This window comes from Syngnathus acus, chromosome 15 (assembly GCF_901709675.1).
Source record: "Syngnathus acus chromosome 15, fSynAcu1.2, whole genome shotgun sequence".
Lineage (NCBI taxonomy): Eukaryota > Metazoa > Chordata > Actinopteri > Syngnathiformes > Syngnathidae > Syngnathus > Syngnathus acus.
Window position 1 is genome coordinate 2695621 of NC_051100.1, and position 18544 is coordinate 2714164.

Genomic DNA, 18544 nt, shown 5'->3' on the forward strand with positions numbered 1-18544 from the left:
CACTGCAAAATTGATGCTATTTGTTAGCCCAGGCTTGATTAAATTAATGCAAGAAATAATTTGGGACTCTTGATAATAAAGGACCAGATAAAAAAAAAAAAAAAGAGCGGGCCGCAAGTGACCCCCAGGCCACACTTTTCCCACCCCTGCACTGGAGCCTTCTAATGGGCCTAATGAGCGACGCCATGGCCTGCTCCCCTCGCAGATCTTTACCATATTTGAGGAGCCCTTTGATGGAGCAGCTATCATTTGAAACTTTTCAAGGGGGTGTTAATGCTATATGTGAGGAGAGGGAACGGATGGGGTGAGGGCAGGGGGGGGGGGGCAATTTAGGAAGAATGAAGGATGGTGAGACCATTGGGGCGCTGAGCTTTCATCTTGTCCCAGTCCGCCATCCCTTCATCTACCCCCCAACTCCTCTCGCCAAATTCAATTGAAAGCAGATGGAGCCGGGGCCTGGACTGTGCGTTGTGTCAGGTTGTCATGGAGTATTAGCTATCATTGGACATCCAAACAGCATGGAAGAAAAGGAAAACGCATCAAGAGACAAAGATAGGGAGCGTTTGCATGGCACAGCTGGCACAGCCAGGTGACGAATACCAAGCGACACGGAGACAGCCTAGCATCAGGGAGCGTCGGGATGGGGCTGAGGTTTCATAACGGATAACGCACCCCCCACTTCACTGAATCTGAATACAAACCCAATAATCACGTAATTAACTTCTGCATGTGGCAGTGTAAGAAAACAAACCACAGACCTCCCCTGTTCTTTGTCAACCATCTCAATTTGGACAAGGAAGCCGATGTGTCTCGACTACAATTTAAATACAAAAAGAAGGAAACGTTTCTTATTTTATCTTACAGTTTAGCAATTTTCGATTCGCTGAATAGGGGCGATGAGAAATTAATAAGCAAAGTATGTCCAAGAAAACTTAAGAGGACCTCAGGTTGAGCCGAGGTGTATCCCGTGAAAAACAGATGTACTCGTCTGAGGCTATTTTCACCCCAAAAGTTATTCGAGTATTCAATGAATAAAAATCCTTTAGAAATTAAGACTAACACAAGCGTACAGCGCTGACATTCAAGCATTCGTCTTCCCGACCATCATCGTCCCACTTAACCTCTGGCGGGGCGGGGGACAGAGATTCAAGTTTGACTGGTAACAGCGATACGGTGTCATTGCAGGTGTCATTAGCCCTGCTCGTAATTGACAGAAGCATTAACAGGTCATTAACACATAAGCTTAGACTTATATTTGAACCTTTTAATGAGGCAATCAGTCAACATTAATAGATTAGTTATCATGCTTAATGTGCCAGGTGTCTTTGCCTGTCCCCGCAGGGCAGGGCATCATAAGGAAAATCACGGCAATGCTTTTGCTTGAGGAGGTTGCGCAAATAACGAGGTCGATGCGGGCGAATGTAAGGAGAAAGAGCGCATACAGGCGTCCATTAGCTTAGCATGAATACAAATAGAAACTTTTGTCCTTGTCCTAATGTGTAGTGCTCAGGACGGCTTTTGCACTTGGGAAATTCACAGCTTCACAAATTTGGACCTTTCCCATTCCATGTTGGTACATTTCACACACTTGTGAAAGGGAAAATAATTTTTTTCAGTGAATAACGATATTTTCCACCAATTGGCTCATTTGCTGTCCAACCATTCAGCTACTTAAAACTCCACAAGCAACCCCCCCCCCCCCCCCCCCCCCTACCTCCAGTGCTGCATACTGATCCCTGCGAGCTGGAGCCTTTCCTTGTTTACATCAGGCCACAATTAATCTCCCGGAATGTCTCCTCCCCTCGGCCGCGACGGCTGATTGATGGCGGCCGGCTCGGGCCTGGCGCGTCGGAGTCGCTCAGAAACTCGGGTTTCAGGATACGCGAGCGGGTCAGTGCTTTCAGAAGCGACCAGTTGTGGCCGGCGAATGAGCCGAGGCGTCTCTGATGTGAAAAGCAGGTATCCATCCAAGCCGCATGACCCCCCCCCCCCATTCTCGGTTGCTAACATTTCCACCCGAATTCTACTGCCTGCCTGCCCAGTGGGTTGATGGATGATATTTTGCAGCTCAGAAGCACATTGTTTTCTTTAGCACAGCAGGCTATTCTGTTTGCGGAGGCCTGGCCCGTGAAATATGGAGAAGATCCATCAGTGGCCTCCGTTAAAGCCTCCCAGATTGATAGCTCCGACCGTCTGATCCCGTAAGTCCGACACAGGCAACCGAGCGACATAAATCTGCTTGAGTGCTAATAGATGATAAAATTCAGCATGTCATTCAAAATTCCAAGGTGGATTTGTGAGTGTTAGTATTAGGCTAGCAAGAAATAGGAGTGCCGCAGCAAAGTGGAGACTGTGGGCTCAAGGAGCATGGTGTTGTTACATCAACGTGTTGCCACACAAAAGGCAGCTGAACTTGTGACCCTCCCCGGGGTCTTGGGGTGTGAGGCCCAGCGGGAGGAGGGTCCTGGGGGTTCTGCTATCACTGAGCTGATCCACTCCATGCTTCCAGATTTCTGTTTACTGTGCAAAACAATTAGTAGCAATACTTCATCCTTACTTCTCATGCTTATCTTAATTTATTTTTTTAATCAATCTCATTTAACAAAGTCACAAATCGTCATCTACAATGTCACATGGCACTTACATTTGAATGTCTACGGCGGGGATAAAAATAATTAAAATGGGAATTAATTACCAGCACACACATTGGTACAAGTTGAATAATTGGGGCATGATTGAAAGTTATAATAATTAGGATTGTGTAATTAATGGGACATTTCATGTGACCCTAATAGTTCAACGTGTTGAATAAAAAGCACTTTTTAATCATTAGAGGCGGAAAAATGTGACATTTGACAAATTATGCACATCAACGTGCACTCACATTTTTGCCCCAACCCCCCCCTCCCAGTTTATTAACATTACGTATATTTTTTAAGACAAATGTCAACTATTTTCCTGCTTGTGGCTTTTTTTGCGTGAGAAATCATCTCAAAGAATACATTTTGATGTTTGCTTTTTGCATGAAAAAAAATGTCATCACAAATTTTGGGTGTTAAGACTAAAAAACAAAAACACACCAGAAGTAAAGAAAGGATGAAGAAGAAGAGGAGGGGGGGAAGAAAAGTGGATGTTAGCAGAGAGAAATGGTTGTCAGGGTGTCAGCACCCCCTGCTGGTTTTGGCTACTGGACTGTTTCGGATGCTCATGAGTACCCGCTCCCATCTCAGGTCAAAATGATGACGTCAACTCACACTTCTAATTAACGTGCTTTCACTATTCTTATTTTTGCAAATTGCTATTTGAACAATAACCATATAATCAAGCAAAATTAAAAACAATCAATTCAATCTGTGATAGATTGCTACATTTATGAGCAGGGAAAAAAAAATCTTTTTACAGCTACTGGAAGCTGATTTGCATACAAAGGCTCAGCACGGCCACTCGTTAGCCTTAATGGCAAGAGCCCCCAATTTAGCAACACGAGGGTGTCCAATCAAAAGCGAGATGTCACCGACATGACTGACACGCGGCCCTGACCCGGGCCCATGTGCGGAAGAAGGCTGACACCTCCGGGAGTGGGGCGGTGGAGGGGGGTTACACGGTGTGGCGTCGTTATCCCAGAAAGGGCTCCTCTCTCCGGGTTATCAGCCTTCTGTCACGACCCCCCACCGCCACCTCCAGTAAGCCTCCAGCATGAAGGCTGTTGTGTTGTTTCATTATCGCGGTGCTTCACGTAGCAGCGCCATCATTATCCATCAGGCTTAATGAGACTATCCCGCCTGCCGTAAAGGTCAGGCAATTACTGCTGCAGCAGTTTTTCCGCCTCTGACATACGCACGCACACACACGTATTGACGCTGTTTGATGACTCCTTTACACATAAAAAAGAAATAAGTCATTAGTGCTCCACCTCTAGTTTAAAATGTAAATATACAAATCTCAAAAGATTTTATTATTAAATTAGCCTTTTTGTTCGATTGGGCCACTTACTGTACTTTACCTTGACAAGTTTACCAGCGTTCTTTCTCAGCTATAACGCCACAAGATCCTCGCTTGCATTTTGACTATCGTTAGCCTCCGACTATAGCTCCAACATGAATTTCCCAAATTACAATATCATTAGCTTCTACAGTTGCTTCCAATATTAGCTTCTAAAGTTAACGTCAACCATAGCCAATAAGGTTACAGATAAGTAAAGTGTTAGCTTGCCGTATTAGCTTGTATTGAGTAAGGTGTCAATTTTTGTAAACAGTAAAAAACAATCCCAGTAAATATCTATCACCTACCTATTATTATTTCATCATACAATATCTTGTCTTCAAGTAGACGGGTTTAAAAAAAAAAAAAAAAAGCTGAGGCAGCCTCAGGCAATGGCAGAACAGCTTTTTATGCACCGGAGCGAGCGCAGTTACCCTGTTTTAACAGCGGGATTAATGGGGTGGCAAAAGTGGCCATAAATTGATAATATAACCATTGAACGTACTTGGCGGGACAATTAAGATAACATGGCGGGAAATGGTGGCGCACGCATCATCATGCGTGGCCTCGTTGCTGGGCACAATCGGTGTGGGGGGGGGGACGCGCTGAAGGGTAAGAATAAAAATTTGCAGGGCGTAAAAGTTTAGGGGTTCACCGCCCTCCACTAGCGTGTAGCATTAGCACCATTGGTGAGAGGTTAGAGGCAGCAAAGAATCAATAACGTTGGTCCTTGCCGAGCTTCCATTATTCATTGACAAACTCACCGACAATATGCTGTTTTTGTCCTCGAGACTGACTTTTTTTTGGACAAAAATAGTGCTTTACTACAATTTTGTGGTATCTATAGGTATTTATAAACTTTGTATAGCATTGAAGGTATCCAAATGTTAATTTTAGCACCCATTTACATGTATTAATTGGTGATTGTGCCTTCTAAACACTGCTTAGTCCAGTGCGATATACAGAGGTCAACCGTCATTGATTATGTGGAGGCGGCAGCGTTGCTCCTGAATGCTCAACTTCACTTAAATGCACTCTCACATGTCAATGGATTAAATAAAGAGAAGTTTAAACATTCTTCTCATTGGTATTTATTTGAAAAAGGACAGACAAAAGCCTCAATCACACTCAAGTGGAGGCAATATTCCATTACAAAAATATTAAGACATCGCCTAATTTTAAAAAATACAACAATGTAAAACATTTGATGTCATAAAAAGTTGGAACCAAATAATTATGTATTAGGAGTATTAAAATGAGAATTGAGTTTGAAATCGCATGATTCTGGATGCTCTGAGACAAATATACATATAAATAAACATTTTTCTGAATATGCTACAGGCTAATAAAGGGAGCGTCGCCCCACCTCTTAACGAGCGTATACGCGGCAGGGGTGCGTCTGTGGAAGTAAAACAAAAGGCCTAATGAGAGTGTGAAGAACGATGGCGGCGCATCTCTAATGAAGATAAAAAACGTCACTCCGACGTCTAACGATGATGCATGACACCGTGCTAATTAGCAGCCTGCCCCGCAATTAATAGCTCATAAAATATCACTTCATGCACACTTTCCATACACACGTATGCTGCTCATTGCCTGAGCTTGTTAATACTGTATGTATGTTGAGATTTGATTCTCTGATATTTTTATTCCTGGTTGGGTTAACCTTCATAAAAGATAAATGGACCTCGGACAGTTTCCTGGGGAACACCACTCCAAATTGAAAAAGATTCACTCAATTGAACTGGACCATTTGGTAGAAAAGCGGCTTTAAATTACAAAGCATATCGCCGTATGTGTGTGCGAGGGTCCGTGTGGGTGGTGATTGTCGGGTGGGCCCTGAATGGCACCTGTCAGCCTGTTGATTAACGAGGCCCTCTGCCCTTCAACCCCTACCAACGCCACACCTGTCACTCACATAAGATACATTCATCTTGGTCGGCCTCTTGTCAGGTCAGAGCTGCTTCTAGTGTGTGTGTGTGTGTGTGTGTGTGTGTGTGTGTGTTTGTGTGTTTGTGTGAGGGGGTGCTGTGTGCATGTGTAGATTAAAGGCATGTGTGCAATGTGAAGTTGTTACAAACAACACTAGACTTGACAGTAAGAGTAAAATATATCTATATATAAAAAATACCCCAAAAAGTCATAATTTGTTGAGAAATGTGGGCAAAAAGGTGGTTGCACGAACATTTTCTCGTGTGTGTGTGTGTGTCGTGTGAGAACAGATGGAGACGGTGTTGCAAGCTAGCAACACCATTGTTCCGCAGCCAATCACGGGCTGCTGCTGCATGTGAGGAAGCCAATCAAAAGAGCCACAAGCTCATTTAGAGAATAATAAAAAAAATAGGGCCATTCATCATTCAATCACGCCGCTGTCAACGCCAGCCACACAGACACACACACGACAGAATATGTAAAAGTAACTCATTAAGTGCACTTGGTGTGAAAACAATAGAAGAGGCTACATGAGTGAAAAACAGGATACATTTGTAACTAGCATTCCTCCTGACAGCAGAAATGATCGGGCAGACCTCCACCAAGACTCAAAAGTCGCGCCGCATTTTCTAAAAATCAATCATTAACGACAGAACCCAATTATAAGACAGTCAATACTGTTCCGCCCCAGTCCTGCGGGGGGCGATAATGGTTAACTGCCAATAGAAGGATCCATTGTTTTGTTTTTGTAAATCGTTTTGTTACGGTGAAATAAAGATGCATTGTATTATATTTTTAAAAACATTTATGGGATTGTAGATGTTTGATGTTCCGACGCTAAGTGGCTGCACGTTAGCATTGCTAACCTCAAACATTTTAGGTTTTTACACATTGCTGTGGAAGATCGGCGGTCCCTCCTCCACCTAACACCGCCCACCACCACGCTTCCCGCTCCCCTACCAGGCAAGAAAATGATCCCCGCTAAATAATTTATCAAGATAAATGATAATTGCTGCCATTTTTTATGTGGTGCGCACTCCTTAATGAGCGCCATCAATTAGCCACCAATGCAGCTGACAGAAGACGGAGGAGGAGAATCAAGAGAACCCGAATCAGGAGCACCAGCCTTAATTTGCACGAATCGAAGGACGAAGGTGCATTATCATAATAAGAATTTACTGTATATTATTATAAACCGATTATTCAGGAAAAGTTTGAAGTCCGTCTTCTCTTTAATACAAGAGATAGGATTACGGGATACGATTCTCTCATCCAGAACTGAATGCACCTGGATCTACTTGAGTGTAAAATTTTATATTGTACGGTCTCGCTATAGTGCAGACGTTCCCTGTGTTGCGATATTATCGTTGCCGAACGGCCTTGAATACATTATCGGTAACATATGCGCACACACACGAGTACAGTAATTGTGGATGGCTCACACTTCATCCAATTGTCCCTCCGTTGCTGTCAGACATCAAAGATGTGGGGGGGAGGCTCCTCTGAGGCCGCCCGATTGAAACCTGGCAATGGCAACAAACATCTGCTTCAAACAAAAAGACATCTGCATATTTCACATTTGTTTTTCATAAATGAACCAGAAAAGCCTGCCAAAAATCCGGCCCGGGAGCCTTGAGTCGCCGCGTAAAGTTGAGAAGCTGGGAGAGTTGCAAATGAGCATGAGGAGAGAAGATGAGTTAGACTACAACTTTGAGGTATTTCTTATTGTGTGGTACTGTATGGCGGGAGGGGCATAGGATGATAGCACAGCATTCTACCAAGGATTTACTTTTTTCCATCACAGCGCCATCTTCTGGTGGGTCACTGCCCCACCATAAATGTAAAATGTATAAAGTTTCGTGCTATATTGAGCAGATCAAGGCCATTGTGACAACAGTATGTTATGAATCTGATTTTGCTTTTACAATGATGTCAAATGTGTTGTTTTCTTTTTCTTTTTTTTCGCAGCCTCACACACTCCCCTCAAAAAATCAAATAACATGTTAAAAAATGCATGGCATGAGGTGCCAGGCTTCCTTTGTGGAGCGAATGCGGCGACGACAGGGGAGCGATGTAATTACATCAAACATGGCAACCGGCGCAGGTGCTAATATATGCTAATGAGTCATTTCCCGGGCTCCGCAATCTGGACACGAATGTATTTAAAGAGAGAAGCAGCAAAACAAGCCCAGCAGCACTTTTCTTCTTTTTTTTTTTAACACACGGGTACTCATGGTGATTGGCTGTAAACATTTTACAAATGCTAATCAGATAAGTAGTGGAGGCCCTCCGTGTACAATTGTTTCCAATATTTCGATGTTTAAATTATAATTCTTTTCTCACCAGATTAAGGAGGGACATTTTCTTGACGAATTATAATAACTTCCTTGATAGATGTAATTCAATTTAAGAGGTTGGAAAAGGGGGGGTTTTAATGTGTGCGCAATTTGGTGGAAATTGCATTGCTTTTTGTTTGTTTGTTTTGTCTAATTTACAAAGCGAAATGACGCCTTATGGTCCACTTAAGTCCCCGACTACAGGCTACTCCGCTTTTCCCCCCGTAAAGGGACCAAGGGATGGCGGCAACAAAAACTCTAGCATCGCGTACGTGAAAAGTGGCCGCTCCAGTGCCATATGCTCGGCGGGATGATAAAAGCCGGCCGGCGGAGGGTCCTCCATCAAAAGGCGGTGTATGAAAATATCAACATCACAGCGGGTACAAGACTTCTGCTACTGGGGCCAAATTTAGATCAAACGCAGCTTAGACAGGAAGGGGAGGGGGGGGGGGTCAAGTTGGGGTGTACATTTCTACATGGAAATGTGTTCATATTCATAATCACAACATGTAATTTATTTACCCACAACCAATTTGTTCATATCCTTTGGAAGTCAACTCGTACTGAAAATAATTCTACCCATAGTGTACAGTACCGGCGTGCATTTGGCAAAATGTGGATGCAAATGAATTTGGCAAAACGTGGATGCAAATTAGCGTTTTGATGTTGTCCTTACTCGAGTGTGTGCGTCGACTCGATTGCCGCGAATGAGTTTAAAATTGCGAGATGGAGCTGCAGGACTGACGGGAGGAATCGTAATCCACAAACTTGTTGTCAAACTAAACATCAAGCAAATAGGATGAGGTGTTGTGTATTTAAAACAACTTTGCCTTAGGAATGAATGCCCTTAAAAAGCAAAGACAGGTGAGCTTATAAATCACAGCTCCTGATGTCATGTATCACTGTTAGCGCTCACCTGGCATATTTCATCCTCCTCAGCTGCCGGCTCTCCCGAGAGGAGGTCGTGCGCCGCTGCCATCTGGCCCGCTTCCTGTCATCATTAACCCGGGAGGGGTCGCCTCTGCAGGGGGGCGGGGGGGGTGGGTGCTGCCGTACACCGCGCATGCACACATCGCCCAGGAAAGGGGGAAAAAAACTGAAAAGGAAAACAAAGGGCAACATTTTGAAAAATGCGCCAGGAAAGTGTCGAGCATGTCAGTTCAGCGAGCATCAAAAGAATAAATGTGCATTCGCGTAACTTATTTTTTACACTTGTAGGACAGTTAAGAATGTTAAAATGGGTTTTGCATTCATTCAGCTGTTTTTTTTTCCCAAAAATTATTCTTTAAAAATGTATTTATTCATGATCTATAATTTAATCATGTACCTTTAATATTTGGCTAATTGGTTGATTGACTTTTTTAAATTATTATCATTACTATTATTATTATTAGTAGTAGTAGTGATAGTATTGTTGTTATTATTATTATTTGTCCTAACGTTTTTATTATTTGTCCTAACGTTTAAGTAAATAAACCAGAGTGAATGCGGTGCAACACACCTAAGACGGACAAAATGGTGCCCGTGTCCATATGCATAATGACGTGTCCGGTCACATGACTCTCACGGCCTCACACGAGTGCATCCCAAGTGCTTAAAAGCGCATATGTGCCAAATTCATCTTAATGTGCCAGCCATGCTCTTGCATATTCATATAAATATGACATGACCGTCGCTCCACGTGGGAATTGATTGCTTCTCCTCACCAAGCAAATGAAGGAGGTGTGGATGTGATGGGATGGTGGACGTGGGGGTGGCATGGAGTGGCTTATCTGAATATTTAATCACTTCAGCACTCTGCGGGACATTTATCATCAGCTGTGTTATGATAAACAAGGGCTGCAAATGGCCCCCGGGCCGGACTTTGAACACCACCAGTTTGTAGCATAAAGTAAAAAGTCGACGATAGATGCTCGTCCTCGTTGACTTTGTTCAGAATATTCCTCACACTTGTGTTTCGGTATTCCCAAATCTTTCCAAACACCAGCTGCCCGAGCCTTCAGCTCTTCCTTTCCACGCGGCCAGCGGGATTCCGTCCGACGGGGAGTCTGGGGAAGAAGCGGCCGCTTGGTTTTGACGCTTTCCGTTGGCAGCGAGACAGCTCATAATCCCAGTTTGGAGAGCGAGTTGGCACGCGGCGGTTCTTTGGAAGCTCTCCACCGCCCCACATGCTAGCTGTCACCCGAGAGCCCGAGGCCATATTGGCACAATCTGAGATGCAACCAACGTGGGGATAGGCAGTGAGGGATACGTTGCGGTCCCACTCGCAATAGAAGGAAAATCCACAATGTACATGGAGAGGGATGCCGAAAGAATTCATCAAATTTAAATCGATATTGCAATGTAGTAGAAAGCAATTCTCAAATCTCAAAGGTGGCATTTTGGGGGCAGAAAAAATGCTTCATTTCAGTCGGTCGGTAGACTTTTTTTTTTTTTTTATCTGACTTAGGTTTACGATACAGTTGTATGGAATAATTTTACAAAGATTGAAATTGCATGGATTTAACCATACGTTGTCATTTCATGTTACAAAAGCCCGCTAGCTTAATGCTAAGCAGAAATGCAAAACGCCATCAACTGGCTAATGTAATTTAGCATGTATGTTGTATTACTGAAAAGGAAGAGGCTCAATATGGCGGCAATTCACTGTTATAGCCTGACTTGTGACTCCTTGGAGATGCGTTGCTGCGGGCCTTCAAAGTGGTTAGTATTTGTTAGCTTCTCATCATCTCAAAAAACTGGCGTCCACCCAACAACTTCCTCTTCTTCTTCGCAGCCTACACCTGCCCCAATCCCCTGACGACGTGGTCCCCGCTTTTCCTCGCCATAAACGCCAGCAGCTGCTCGGGCAAGCAGCCATGCGTTCTTGACTTTTTTTGCCGCAAAACCCGCCCGCCCGCCGTAAAGAAATTTTGCACAATTAACTCTCTAATTGCCTCTAAACAAGCCAGGCGTCAACTTTAAATAGAACGTGTGTGGTGAAGGTAGAAAGACGCAAGAGGAACTTCTGGAAAAGGACCAAAAGCAGCCCAGGCTGCAAAGTAAATCAAGGAATTATACAGTAGCTAATGCGTGCGAGAACGAGCGGAACAGGCGCCCCCTAAAGGCTGCAATTAACATGACTTGCACAAGCTAATTATGTTAAATTAAAAAAAATTCATATCGTTCACTGTGTATGAATGCCTGATTGGCTGCCGAAATACAAAATATTAATCTTTTCAAAACTTTATGAGTAAAATTTCATTCAATGTTGTATTGTTAAAGGTTTTAAAAAATATTTCTACCTCAAGTCAATTCCATTCCATTTGGATTTTAGTTTAGAATTTTTTTAAGTGGACTTTTAATCATTTAATATACAGAGTCTAGCATTTTTCATTTCTTAGAAGTAAAATTTCAATAAAACACATACTTCTAAAGACATTCAAAGAAACTACCTGCCCTATGCTTCACGACTGCTTCGCGTTTCGCTCGTCCCAAAACCTTCAAGGCTTCCGTATGACGTCACAAACAAACATGGTGGCGCGCTTGAAAATACTCGACTGAAGGCGACAACACAACAAGAAAGTGTCGTCGCTATTTGGAATCGATTTGAGTCGATCAACAAAATAATGTTGAGCAGAAGCTACATCGCTCACAACGGTTTAACTCACCATGTCCAAGCCGAGGACGGCTTCCACGATTACCGCTTCATCATCTTCGTCGTGTGCATCCTCCACTGATCCGTCTCGGCCAGTTTCCAAAGTTTTTCACGGAAGAAGTCAGGACAAGAAGGACGCCGAAGTTCCCTTAGCGAATATCTGCAAAGGTGAATAATGAACATGCAATGATTGACGTGCATGTTTGTTTTGCATATTTTTGTTTTGCATCTGTTGCAGGCAGGAGTGATGGGGGAGGGGTAGTTGGTGGAAAACAAGTCAAGAATTAAAAAAAAGAAAGTTTGCACTGTGTGCAACATACATAAAATTGAAATTTGAGGACACATTTCGAACTACAGAATTGCTAAAACAATTTCTCCTTAAAATTGTCCAGACAAACTCGGAATCAATGGATAAAAATTAATTGCACAATAATATCAGTGGCTAAAAAAAACTTTGGACAGAGAAGTGAACATGACATTAAACTCCATTTCATGTTCAAAGAGCTGCAAAGTCCTCCGCGCCGAGCCCACTGCATATTCAGTGAATCCAACCATGGAGACTCTTCGAATGACCTGGAGCCATCACAAGACATCGTTTGGGGTGCCATGTCACCCCCCACTGGTAAAAATCAAAACAACATTATGTGTTGAATGTATCCACAAATTGACCAACTCAAACAAACTGTCAACGGTTCAATGTAATTTGCTTCCTATTTTACCTGAAAATACAATAGGACAGGAATTCCAAAGCCCAACTATTTGCATACAGGCTATTAAAAAGTCAGTTGCCCATATTTTGTTCCTCTAACCTGCTTTTTGTTTTCAGAGGTGGGGCCGAATGTTAGAACCTTGGAAATAGCTGACATCGTCAATCTCATTGCGCCAAAGGTTAGCTGCTTTTCTAATGGGAGAAAAAAGAAAGTAATGGTAAACTTGCGTAGTCATCCTTGTGTTTTGCATTTGGCAGGACACAAAACCAAGAGGTCCGCTGTCGCCTCTGTGGCAGTGGCTCTGCAGCCCGACACCCTTGACGCCCGACGCACCCAGAACCAGAATGAGGAAGAAATCCCATCGGTGAGTTTGTCACAAAAAAGAAAGACAATTGTACCTTGATTCAGTGAGTAAAAGATCAAATCAAAACGATGGCTCCCTTCTCCAGGCAGAACAACGTGAACGAGCTGATAAAACTGGCCCGGCAGTTTGACGAGAACATGCAGCAAGACAAGCAGGCGTCGGCCCAGCTAAACAACAACAACCAAATTGACAAAACGCCAACAGAGACGCCGTCACCACTGAACCAAACCGAGGCCGAGCTCCGAGCCCTTTTCGACTCGTCCACTCAGAAGGTCAGCGGCGCCCTCAGCCCGGTCTCCTCCAAATCATCCCAGGACAAAAGCCAGCTCAACAAGTCCAATCCCGGTCCTGAAAAAGTCAAGGAGTCAAGCAGCAAGTGCGGCGACTTTGACGACGACTGGGACAACGACGACCTGCTCAACGATTCTTCTTTGCTGGCCCTGATGCAGAATCCCGACCAGGATTGCAGCCCGGTCCGGCAATCCGCTCTGACCAACCTGCGGGACTTTTGTCCCAAAGTCAAGCCCACACCTCGAAGCACTTTTAAGTTGGAGACCAACCCTTACGTCCAAACTGTTCAACCCAAGCCAGAAACATCCACCACCAAGATTTCCGACTGTGAATGGGACGACGGGGATGACGACGCTCTCTTCTACCAGGCGTGCGACAGCGTGGAAAGTCTCTCTCAACCCGCACGGTCCACCCCTGCCGCCACGCCTCTCGCCATCCACCAAACGTTGCCCGCTAACAGGAAATCGCCTCGCACCATCATGCGTTCCAGTTCGTTACCGAGCAACACTTTGAAGGTCAACCAAGGATGGAAAGCTCAGGTTTACACGAATCTCCCGATAGGATGCCGCGTGCCGACAAAGCAGGAACCTTTGTCGGCCTTGAGGAGGAACGTGTGCAACGCGGCAGTGAAAAGCAACAAAGGTGATGAATTCCATGCTGACTCAAAGCAAACCAGACTTGTTCACCTTTTCTCATTTCTTCTTCTCATTTTCCGTTCTTTCTTCTCATCCGCAGTGTTTGTCACCAACCAGACGACGGGCAAGTGTTCGGCAGCAGAAATCGAACGCAAGAAGCAAGAAGCTTTGGCTCGAAGGCGGCAGAGGATGGAGAATACGCAGAAATTGTAAAAATGTTTTTTTTTTTTCCATCATGCTGCTATTGAAAAAACTGAGATTCAATCAGACTTTTTTTTTTTGTTTCAAAAGTGCCGCAATTACTTTCATACGTCTGTGTTTGCTGTGATAGTATTAGACAATAATGTGATGGATGCATTTGAGTGTTTTTTTGTTTTTTGCATAACTTGTCACGTCTTAGCGCACTATTTCTTGTCACGCACTAGTTTTCTGTGTATGTTTTGAGCGAGTGTAAATAAAATCTTTGTTTTGCTACTACACTGCTTTTGCGGGGTTTTTTTTCAAATGTAAGATCTTGCAGAAATTGGGTTTGGTTCCGTGCAGGTGTTAGTGCCTCCTCGCCGCCACCTGGTTTGATTCGGGCTCTGTTGACAGGCCCGAGCGGACATTTCGCTGTTGAGAATGAGGAATTATTTTTAATCTGACGTATAATTTGCTGACCCGAGAACACAATGTTACCCTTTGTGGTCCCGACTAGTCTACTTCCCAGGTGTGTTTGGAGTATTACATCTTCCTCAGAATCCTGTTCCATAAATCACAAGCAAAGAAATTTGCAGCATCATGAAAAGATTTTTGGGTTTATGACAGCCATTATCCTTTTTTTTTTTTTTTACGATGATGACTTGGATTTATTTCAGCTATCTGATGAAGCTAGCAGGTGTGCGGAGAAGGCGCAGTAGGGGGATTAGCAACTGATCATGTTTGAATGTCTTCTCATGTTTTGCAGACAGTTTCTTCGTCATTACATTCTGCTCATGTTTAGCACACACACACACACACACACACACACACACACACACACACACACACACACACACACACACACACACACACACACACACGTTTGCACAGGCGAGCTGCAGCAAGCTGTCAGCGGCGTGAAATGACCTGTGACCATTTTCACGGTGCGTGTCATTAGGCAGCTTCAGATTTGTTTCAACAGCGCTTCACCTGTGGGCTCCATTCACGGGCCCCCAGGTATGACGCACCCCCCTCTCGGTATCCCACAATCCCCTTTGCAAAATTCCCCTGCTCACACCCCCAAGCAAGAACGTGGAAAGTTGTAAAAACAAGTTTTGTTTTTACAAGGCACTGAAATCTATCTTCATGGCGCAATGTCAGCTTTGTTTTGTTTGCCCTAGCAGCGAACTAGCATGTAGCTAGCAAGTTAAACTACAAAATGGAGTGGAGATCATTTCCCAAATTTAAATCACCCGTCCAGTTTTCTCTATTCATCCCGTTATTTTCAAACCATTCCATCGGCAAAATTTCTACCAAAGATTTTTCACAGTTCTCCAATTCCTAGCTTTTTCAACATACCGCATTTTCCAAGACAGAATTCCAAAATGAATGCAGATATTTTGTTATTTATAATACTTCCACAACACATCAAAATTTCAGCTTATTCAGAACGTAGCGGTCAACCGCCAAATTCTTTCTCTGAATTAAATCCAATTTAATCCAATGTGGGTGACAGCGTTTTGGAAACGCTGCAGATTTTTAAATGGAGCCGCCTGATACAACGGAGACGACTAGGGGAGGAAAAACACGATATTTATGTTGCTGACACAACATTGTAATTTACAAGTCGTTAATGGTGCGAATGTCTGGCGAGTAAGTCATGTGAAGGTCAACGTCACCCAGACGAAAGCGATAAGACAGACATGTAAAAAAAAAAAATGTTATTCCAAACTAAATCACAACTTTGGAATGAGAGGGGAGTAGCAGCAAAACATTTCTTGGAGAAGGATTTACGATCCCGAGTGAACCGGCGCAACGATTTCACGTCACGTTCGACGGCGGGGATTTTTTTTCGAGAGCGATCCCGTATCGATGCGCAGGCACGGCCATGCTTTATTAAGCGTGCTGATAAGGCGACGTCAACCGGCTCGTGCGCGGCCAACAAGCATTCCTGCAGCTTATATCTGCCAACACCTTTGCGCTACAATGGCTTTGGCCTTAAAGCCGCCCCTGTGTTCCCTAACACACACACACACCATCATCCCCTCTGCCTTTAATAGTCAGCGTGGGATGTAATGGTGTGTTGACAGCTTTAGGCTGAGGTCATTTGGTTGCTCTACAGTGACATGTCCAAGCTACCCCGAAAGAACAAATGAGCAGCAGATGCTGATGACCTTAAAATCAAATTGCGGAATTATTTCACAAAAATCTGATTTATTGTTTGCTAAATGACTTTCCTTGAAAAATATGGTCATATGTTAAACTGACAACAACCCCTAAAATTTGGCCAAAATTGTTGCTTCAAAGCAAAATGGCAGACTTTTTGTTTCATTTCAGTCCAACTAAATTTTGCCTCGATTCGCATAACTGTGTTCCAGACTGATTTTTTTTTTCTTCTTTTATTATTTTGACTTCATGGTGAGTTTTTGGGCCAGTTTGCGTTCTGGCTATAAAGCTAACAGTGCTCGATGCTAGAGCGGATCCAAATGGTATAAAGGGTCTCAGTCATCTGGGAAGCTATTTCTCCGTAACGTTGGCTTAAAGGCAAGAAAGGCAAGAAGTGCCAATGAATAAATAAGCAGTGTTTGCAAATGGGGGCTCCCCAGTCAAATAAGACGAGCCGAAGCAAACGGATCGGCTCCGCGCAGCAGCTAAAGAAGCCGCTGCCGTGGGAGGAAAAGAAATTAAACATTTCCATCAAAGATTTTGCTCCCAGGACTGCAGCGTTTCCTTTGAAAACGTTTTAAAACGAGGGAACCAAGTTGTTGTGGGAATTTGCTCAGACTTGAAACTGTTTATTAGCAATGCTGAGTTCAGAATCACAATGATCCATTTTTTAGAATGAAATCCGGTCAATTTTTGTTGACTCCTCAAGAAAAAAAAAAAATCTCAATGTACTGGTGCCCTTCAACATGTCAGTGGTGCTGTCTATCAGTATCACAGGAGCATATCCCTCCGACATACAGGGCTTGTTTAAACGCTGCCATACACACACACACACACACACACGCTACAGGCTATCGCAGCGGGATTAATCTACATGTGAAATGCGCTTCCTCCCTCGCGCCCGCGATTCTTGTGTCTTGTCAGCAATCTGGCTGTAGCGCTGCCATACAGAAGGCCTCAGTTTGTATTGATTGAATGAAGCTGGATCACACACACATACGCACACACTGATGACTTTGTTGCAGATGGAGGGATAGTGGGAGGGAGGGAAGAGTGTCAGGCGTGGCGTGATGGGCGAACATCAATCATTGCCTGTCAGCATCGCCCACTGACACCTCCTCCTCTCACTTTTTCTTCTGCTTCACTGCTCGCCCTTTGTTTTCAATGGCCGTGCATGTGTGTGTGTGTGTAAGACGTGGGCTGTTTGCAGGTGTTAACGTTCTGAGCTGCCAATTAGCTCTCGTGTCTTCTTTTCCTCCTCGCGGGTCATGACAAACTTGATGCGTTTGGTACGTGATGAACGCGTGTTGACTTTTGTTCGTGCACCTGCATGAGTTTGCGTGTTACATATCTCGCTCACCTATCCAATTAATGCATAGGTGCTTGGAAAAATTAAAAATATCGTATATTTAACCATTTGCCGACATTCGCGAATTTGTATGAGGTACAGTAGTTGCGCAACTAAAACAAAAACAGTAAATCTTTCTTCTGGGTACTTTTAGCACAGTCCGGCTATTTTGCAGATTTCTTTTGTACAGTCTATAAGAGTTTTTATAATTTATTTGAGGTGTAATTCTACCATGGACCACTAGATGGCAGGACATTATTTTGTTTGACACTACATTTGAATAAAAAAGAAACAGAAAGCCTGACAATTATCAAACGTTAAAACTCTTAAGCTAAAACTTTAAGCCTGCTTTTGACGCCAACAGAAAGCAATGGATGTACATTTATTTTATACTCGACACAATTGGCTTTGATTATTGATATATACTGAGAGATAATAAATTTGAGCTATAAACACATAGAGATTGATACATTGTTTGTACAATACATTTACTTCTGAAACGTAACAAACACTCCTGCTCGGAATCGAATGATTTATGGATGCTTCACAGAAAAATATATATTGGTTTTCCATTTTTTTGACTTTGCAGCAGCAGTCTCGAGCACGTTCTCTTTATGCACTGCCAAAATCCTCAACAGCTCGCCTGTTTGTTAGCGAGAAGCCCGAGTGAGTGATATTTGTAGCGCCAGTGGTTTCAATTAGCGCTTGCTAGGATGACGGATGGCGCTAAGACAATGCCGCGCAGACTAGCAGCTCGCTAAATGTGTCCAAGTTTGTGTTTCCTTTTGTGTGGACGTGTGCATTCGCGCCTTTGTTTTGACGCCATCACTCCTCCGTTCAAGATCATATATTTCATCTTCATTAAGCCGTGTTAGGGCGTCAAAAACGCAGCAGAAATAACATCAAACAAATGCAAATACTTTTTTTTTTTTTAAATCCATTTAAGGATCCGTGAAGATCCACT

At 43.6% G+C, this 18544-nt stretch overlaps 1 protein-coding gene across 1 annotated transcript; it reads left to right on the forward strand.

The window, feature by feature from the left end:
• The first annotated feature begins 11742 nt into the window (after positions 1–11742).
• On the forward strand, positions 11743–14102 carry LOC119134602 (ewing's tumor-associated antigen 1-like). Its single transcript, XM_037271431.1, has 6 exons — positions 11743–12054; positions 12389–12508; positions 12713–12774; positions 12854–12960; positions 13046–13893; positions 13987–14102. The coding sequence occupies exons 1-6, from the start codon at positions 11901–11903 to the stop codon at positions 14097–14099; spliced, it is 1404 nt and encodes a 467-aa protein (XP_037127326.1). The 5' UTR covers positions 11743–11900; the 3' UTR covers positions 14100–14102.
• The last annotated feature ends 4442 nt before the right edge of the window (positions 14103–18544 follow it).